General features: G+C 45.4%; 1 protein-coding gene across 1 annotated transcript in view; it reads left to right on the top strand.

The window, feature by feature from the left end:
• Positions 1–230: 230 nt before the first annotated feature.
• Positions 231–8,446, top strand: part of cUnh14orf180 (chromosome Un C14orf180 homolog) — a gene marked incomplete at its 5' end in the record, with an annotated part of 31,454 nt that continues 23,238 nt past the window's right edge. The window contains one exon of the mRNA XM_080012014.1: positions 231–489. Coding sequence (XP_079868140.1) covers positions 231–489 — 259 coding nt within the window. The remainder of the gene's footprint in view (positions 490–8,446) is intronic.

Raw genomic sequence — 8,446 nt, 5'->3', positions numbered from 1 at the left:
GAAACAGGGGGAGGTCAGTGGGCCTGTCACAATGCACTGTTTGTTCGTATTCAAAACACTGTTAATGAGGCCGACTAAATCTTCTCGGGTCATTGGTGCCCACATGCATCACAACAGCAGAGACTGACTGGTGATGGCTAAGCAGGTGTGGGATGGCGATGTTAATGTCCTCGATGCATGCACCCAGGTGGCAGGAAGTGCGGCACCTGTTGAACTGGACATGAAGGACAATGGATGACCCAGCGACCAGCAGGGAGACAGCCAGCAGGACTGTTTTCTGCCGCCGCTTCGGAGGATGTCCCAGGGTGCACACCAACAGAGGAGCGAGGCGGGGCTCCTGCATTGTGAAGAGAGGACTGACCACGGTGGAGGGCAGCGTGCTTCCCTTGCTGATGGATGGAACACAACCGCCCAGGCATGAAACAAGAGGAGGAGAGACTGGCGGCAGTAGAGATGCGGCTGGCAGTGGTGGAGACAAGGCTGGCGGCGGTAGAGAGCGTCTCGGTGCCCTCAATGCCATGGCTCCTCTATCACAGCCAGAGGGGCATCAGATGGACCTAACTCACCCACAACAAGAATAGATCAGGGCCAAGGGAGAGTGGTGTCAAAGTCCGGTCCGATCACAGCCAAGGACATGGAGCAGGAGATGTGCGATCGAGGTCAGATGCACAGTTCATCCTTCTTCTTCAAGTCCTCATGCAGACTGTGGATGTCTTTAAAGACTGACTTCTCTTGAGTGCTGAGTCTGTCGACCAGGCGCCAGCCAAGTTAGCAATATGCTAAGCTCAACGATTCAACGAAGTAACACACTGACGTTTCAGTCCTTATCCACAAGGTACCACTGGTGATACATTTTCAAGCCATAATAGTCAGTAGTTCCTCAGAAGCCCTCAGACAGTGAAAGCACATATCCCATACGCTCCTTTAAGGGATGCTGTAAAATCACCCCATGACATAATTTCAAATTGCAATGCTTTGGCAGTTCGCAGATGGCATTGCCCTAAGGACCCTAACCCCATCAAATTAAATCCAACATCACAGATACAGGAACATGTGCTTTAGACACATGTATAAATAACAATTAGGAAATATTTCACCAATGGCGGTTTTGTAGAGTTGACAGTTAGGGTTCGGTTAGGTGAGGTAAGCGGACCCAAGGGCTTTATAGGTTTAACATAACTAACACCTTTCCCTCAACATAATTAGGTTTGGGAATACGCATAAATACGATTCCCTAAACCAGTGATTCCCAACCTGGGGTGCTATACACCCAAAATGAGAGATCGCAAGGGGGGTTGCAATGCTTAGTTGACTTGAAGCAAATGTTTTTTGATGCACAAATATTGGTTTAAAAAAACACATGAGAGCTCAAATATATACTTAATATAATCCAAGGATAAATGTTATAATGTGTTTTGTATCCTTAATAGTTTGCTCTCTCTTCCTTGAAAATAAAAACTGTTGAAATATGAAAGATGTACAGTGTCTTTTAAATGGGGGGGATCAGCTTTGATATACTGTAGACGTAGGGCGTCTCTGTTGAGGGGGAAAAAAATGTTGGGAACACATGATGAGACCGGGACAGTCCAGGTGGTGTGTTATTACACAGGGATTAAACCTGGAAGAGTGAAGCCTGGAAATATGTGGGAATCTTATTTCGCTCTCCGCTGTGGGCAAAGTGAAGGTTCCCTTGGGCTTTGGGGTCTTCCTGGTGAGCTCAGTCCCTTCTGACATGGAGTTAATCAGACCGAAGCCATGTGCTCCCTCACCACCACACACAGGCGAGTGAGTTGGCAGGGACTTGAAAGATTAATGCACCTCACGCTGCTTTGGAGACGACGCCTCGCTGTGATGTTCCTGCTCCACCAGAGGTAGAATAAATCAAGTGGGATAAGTTGAATACAGTGCAAGTGCTCGACTCATCCCCGGCGATCTCACGCGAGAAGGTAAAGCGCCACTGGACCTTACAGAGTATCAATGTATGGCTTTAAGAGACTATTGAAGACTTGAAGGGGGTAGGCTAGTACCCGGAATTGCCTGTTCCATCCTGATGAAGAATTAATCAACAAAGATTGCCTCAGCTCCGTGGCGCTCTGGGATATATGGTTGTTGCCAGGATGGATGAAGCGTTTGTGCATCTAATAAAGTATAAATCACAGACTCCAATTTCTAACAAAGGGCAATCAGGTGCTTTGTTTTCTAGCACAGAAATAAATTAATTATACCTGAGCCCATGAGTAAAAACGGTTTTGTTGGAGATTAAATTCATTTTAATTAGCCACTGAAGGCAATTTTACGCCCTGAAAAGGAGGCAAATCAATAAAGAAGTCTGGATATGATGTTAACTCTCCTGCATGGTTATAGAGAATCTGAATAAATTGGAACAGCGACCTCCACTAATGAGAGTAACGTCGCTGTTGCACTTAGGATTATGGGTACTGTATGTACTCCATGACATCATGAATAAAACATGTTATTCTTAAAACAAGGTTAATATCATACAGACTTGTGGCTTCTACAGGAGCAAAAATAAATTATTATATACATTGTTTAATATTTACACAATTATTTATAAACGCTTCAAACCCGAACATTAACCCTAATCCTAGAAACTACAAAAAATACAATTCTGTGCCATTTTGTTATGCATCTTTATGCAATGGCCTCATGGGTAAGGTAGTCATAATATTATAAACCTAAAAGGAAAAGAAGGTATGGGTGAACAAACGACATGCATGTGTTTCTAGGGGTTAAATTCCACACTCCCTGCTTCTAAAGTCTATGAAAATTGTTATGTACTTTATAGCACAAAAAGGTGGGACAATCGTTCTCCGGCACACGATTCAATAGATTAATTTTCATGACTATGAGAATGAAAATGTGTGATACGGGGTTGCACAAGACACATTCGGCACTGATGTCTGAGGGCTGACTCTGGACTGGTCTTTCCTGGCTATTTTTCTATTTGTTTCATGGGTATAATTTTCCACTTCTGTTATGGAGCGATGAAATTGGAACAGTAAACAGCATGTGGTCTGGATACATCCTCCAGTAATAAAAGCAATATTGCAAGGTAATTAGCCCAGATTTTTTTTTTTTACAATTTGCCCCGCACATTCTTTCCTGGAAGGAAACTGCCGGGAGCTTGCAGATAAATTTTCTGTTTTATTAGCTCACGGTAAAACAGCGTACTAGCACAGATTAAAAGCAGTAGCTGAGCATTATAGTCGGAGAATCCCACTATAAAAAAATGAATGCATGAGCGATTCCGTGTAATAATGTACAGCATGGGACACAATACATGTAGTAATGTCATTTCATGCCCGACGCTTTGTTTTACATCCAGGGAATCAAATTAATGTGTGTGAGGCTCTGCAGCCTACTTTCATTTCACCTGCTGTATATAAGCAATTAAAGGACACATGTTTTTCTCTGGTCAGCATTATTGCTGAGCCAAACACATGGGGGTTTTTATTTACTTGACAGGTGTCGTGCATTGATTGAGGCGGTTTAACTTTTTGAGGACACCGAGTAACGCCGGTAAATCTTATTTTGTAACACGACACCGAAATATCTCTTGTTAGCTGCTGTATCCCCCGGAGGATACCCAGATGGGAGCTGTGAGGTGTAAGATCGTAGATCAATATCCCCGCGTGTTTCCTTAATCGCCTAAAACGCGGGGGCTTGAACGTCGCAGGGCGAAGCGACGGAGGACCGCTCTCGCGGGTTGACGATCAAACAGATGCTCGTTCCCTCAACGGCATCGGGAGGCCGGGGGACTAAATATGTTCTGGCCGGGATGATAATGTTCTTTTTAGGCCCGTATGCAACGAACTCTTCGTTTTTACGAAACAAATATGTTTCCGCATGCATAAAACTAAAGCAGGCGTAGCTCATATTTAGCCGAGGCTGCCGTCAGTGTTGGGGGGTTGGCCCCTCTTCGATTCCCCTTGGCGGAGAACTGTCACGATGAACCATTGCCGCCCGGCTGGAATTGTCCCCCCCCCCGCACGGAGATGTAGGTTTCAGCGGGCTGTAAATCCCCCCCCGCCTGCCATTTGTTTACGCCTCCTGTTTCCCGCCAAACAAACGTCTAGATTTCCCATGGGAGGCCCTCCCAACCGCGCTCCCCGCCATGGCGCCCTCATCGGACATGCTTTACGGGTGTCACGTCCAGATCAAAACAGTTAAAGTGCCATTTTTTTTTTTTTTTTTTTTTTTTTCTAAGGTGTGTAGAGGAGGGTACAGAGGCATCGGACGCCGGCTAAATTATCGGCGAAGAATGATGGCAAACGCCGTAAATCACCGTGCCGATCACGCCATTCATTCTCCTTGAATGGGCCGGCATGATTCATTCAGCAGACACACTGTTTACGCTCCAACTTTATTTTAATTTGTCTCCAAATTCATTGCTCAAGGCCTCACGACAGAAGGGAAGTTGGAGATTGGTGTTTGGGACTGAAGGCGGGAAATAAATTCTGTTTCAACACACAGAACTAAGTGAAAAAGAAGTGTATCATTGAAACAATGATTTCTCTCAAAAGTAGTCTCAGTCTCATAATGTAACCAAATACAGCAGACCACACTGACCAAGTCAAGCAAAAAATAATATTGCAGAAAAAAAATTTGCTATTATTCAATTAAGTCAAATCCCGCTATTTTCTCAGTGCTTTGCAGCTATACTGTATATTTAGGCCAAGATGGATGCACACATCGGTTCGGCTTAGAACCAGTCGAGATGGTTTAACTGGAGCCAAGACTTTTGTGTGTGAGCCTCATGAGCTATTTGTGTGTGTGTGTGTGTGTGTGTGTGTGTGTGTGTGTGTGTGTGCGTGTGTGCGCGTGTGCGCGTGTGCGCGTGTGCGCGTGTGTGTGTGTGTGTGTGTGTGTGTGTGCCCGCGGGTGTTATTAATATGACGGCTCGCAGACAAGTTGACATATTTCTCCAGTGAAGGACGTGACCCTGGCTGTTTATCGCCCATGATGAAATCCTCCAGACTTTGACGTCTCAGTAAATAATCTGTTCTTGGAGCAGGGTGCTCCTTCTCGAATGCCGTTCTAATTATTATCTCGTAATGGAAGCTTGGCAGATGTGAACCTCCAGGTGCAGCATACCAAAAGCTGCTTTCTAGTAGCAATCCAAAAAAAGAGATTCTACTTACGCACTAAAATGGACCTTTTGTCCACATGGTGTCAATCCTCCACTGGTTTAACTTTCTTGTGTTTTTTTGGGGGGGGATATGAGCTGTTCCCCTCGCTAATGCAATCCTCGTTTCCATTAGGCTAATTCGGATAATTCAACTGAGGTATTCTCATGCGTCAACGGTTTCCCGAGCCATGAGGGAAAAACATGTTCAGGGCCACACTAACCCAATTACACCTCATCAGCAGACCTGCTCATACACTGTTTGATCGAATTTACTGTCGATTCACGGGCATCATGTGGCAGGAGCTGTCTGTTAACACCAGAACAACCCAAAAAAAAGAAAGAAAATACAGCTTGCCTTGGCACAGAAAACAGGAAGTCAGAAACCGCAGAGAAAAAAAATTCTCGTCTGTGTTTCATTGGTGGATATGGAAGATCTACATTTTACAATGACATCCTAGGCCTGGAAAAAAAATCCTTTATCGGAAAGAGCTTTATTTTCAGCTTTGCTTTTTTAATCGTAGTATTATCAAAGATTGTCAAAAAATGTGATCCACCGCTGCAGTGATTCTATTCTTCCTAATCATTAACTTATTGAGTTTTCTTTAAACTACACAAATATGGACCGATATGTGCTTCATCAGCACAATTTACCGCCGCGACAGATTTGCCATAAAGACAATCCATAAAGTCTGGACTTCGCACTCCCACCTAGTTGGCTAGAAACTGTGTTGCATTAAGAGAAAATTAAAGGGCCGAGCGAAGCGGGATCAATAAACATAGACGCGCCGTCCTTAATGGAAATGTCATCAGCAGAGAGCTCGCAGCTCTATCGAGCGATGAGCCAATTTCCATCGAAACCACTCGCATGTAAAAGTGCATCAAATAATTCCCACCACGGCAACGTATGTACAGTCGCACCGATCCCACCGCATTGAAAGAAAAAAAAAAAAAAAGAAAGAAGACCAAATTTTCCAATCAATTAAATTTAACTGTCTCCCCATCCCCGGGTTTTCTTGAGTAGCCCTCAAGAAATTAGGTTTCAGAATTCCGCGCGATGAGATATGACACATAAACATTTACTGTTGGGTGTTTCCCGCGGCCCATGGCCTCCTCCCGCCCTTCCATAATCCGCTCCTTATTGAGTTATCATAAAGCGAAGTGTTTCTCCGGATCCGAGGTTGATTGACCGTGACTCGGAACTCGCGCCCCCCCCCCCCCCCCCCCGAGGGCGGTGGCTCCGCGCGGTCACCGAGACGCTCTGAGGGTCGTCGAGCACAGGAACCGGCAACTCTTAACCTTTAATCTCATCACTGCCCTTCGCTCAACCCCCGGAACATATATTTATTTTAACGATTGTTTATTTAATGCAGCGGACGGAAGAAAATGTACCAGCATATCTCCTGACTTTCTCTTAAATTTTTATTTTTTTTATGTCCATCATCATGAAAGTCATAATTTGACCAAAGTTTACCATATTATAACAATGCCATCCTTTTTTCTTTTTTTTTTTCGTTCATTAAACACTGCGGTGCCATCTGTTGATTTGGGTAATCTGTCACAATAAACACAAAAATCTTGCGCATAAAAGCATCTGAAGCAGATTAGTTACAGCGTATTAGCCTGAAATGCACCGAGGACTCGCCCATCAATTGGATGCATTGCACTGCGCGCGCCGGCTCCATTAAACATATTTTAAATCATTTTCACTGGTGAGAATTTGACAGTCGCTTTGGCAGATCTGCGAATGAAGACCAATTGAATTAGAACATTTCATTTCTAAAAGCACCGGGGCTTTTTCGTTGGGTGGAAACAGGCCCATTAGTCAGAGAGCAATTGCTTTGAGGCTGTTCCCATTGCCGCCGAATTATTCTTATATTCAAGCGAAATGTACAAATGGTTTTACGTATTCCTCTTTTCTTGTAATTTATGTGATTTTCACTTCCAAACCCATGTCCTGCACTCTGTGAATTCCGGTACAAAAGTAGTATAATCAGTTTGATAAGTAGAGGGGTTATAAACAGATTATTATGGCCTCTGTGGACTATGGCTCAACTCAGACTCTTAGTGGAGAGAAGGGGAACTGCAGGTGATGAGGGCGCAGCCCCACAGCTTCACTCCAAAAACCCCTTTCCACTTCCCAAGATTCGGGGACCGGGCAGCTGCCTGTCCTCTCCTGCTCTGCTCTATTTAGCCGTCATCAGCCTCATATTGAAGAAATCAGGGGGGCCCTTCAGCGTCGCCATGAAAGGCTCCCATGAAAGATCCGATCATTATTTTTCCACTCGGTCACCCTAATCGGGAGAAATCATCCAAATCAGCATTGATGAGGGAGGCTCGCACCTGCGTGATGACGCAGAAGGAGCGCCCGGGGCGGGGGGGGGGCGGAGGGAGGAAGGGAGCGATGAAAGGACGAGCCCGCCGAGGCCGAGCCGGAACAGCCAGGTGTCCTGTTAACACTTGACCCTGGTTGGCAGACGCTGTGTGGCCAATTTGCATTTCTCTTGGAGGTCGACCCCGCGACCAGTGTCCCACATCTAGTCAGACAACAGCCAGTTGGCATGGCAACGTCATTAATTGTCTCCGAGGATAGGAAATGATCGTGCCCCCTCGGTTCCTTCGGCGGTACCGGTAATGATGACACGCATAAGCAAATGCATGTTGAGTAGGGACCCGGCTGCAGCCGAACGGCTTATGAAATTTGTTAATACATCACCACGAACATGAAATATCATCGAGACCAGGTGAGAATTACTGAGATACGACGTATTTTCCAAAACGCCGTTTTGAATTTGTCAGCATCACATTTCTAAACTGCCTCGAGAGGTTGATTACCGTAAGTTTAGATGCTTTGTCAGCATGCCAGCTTATGCTCAGGCACTAAACCGAATGTTTATTATTCTTTATTTGTGCTGTAAATACATCTCAGCTGGATTGCGGTAATTCTGCCCTAATAGGATTAGTTTTCCGATGGCCTTCTCCTGCAGAGATCCTTGACGTGAAGTGCCTGTAATCATCGCAGCCCTGAATTAGACTGGTGGGGGCAAGCGTTGGTGGAAAATAACAGGCAAAGAGAGGCGAGTGCCTACTGTTAATGAAGCGCCGCACAGCGCGACCGGGGACCTGTGGAGCAAGGCAGGTGGTGGGAAGGAGAAGCACCAAGGTTGTGATCTGTCACCTATGGCTATGTTAATGACCACGTTCCCAGTGAACGTTTGTTTGCTGCTCTCCACTCACAGTCCCGTGACCAGTTCAAAAAGAAAGTGGCGTGAGAGCAGTGCGGACATTTAAAATCGGGAT

The sequence above is a fragment of the Zeus faber genome (genome assembly GCF_960531495.2).
Source record: "Zeus faber genome assembly, chromosome: 13".
NCBI classification, from domain to species: Eukaryota; Metazoa; Chordata; class Actinopteri; order Zeiformes; family Zeidae; genus Zeus; species Zeus faber.
This window is presented reverse-complemented; position numbering and strand designations above follow the sequence as displayed.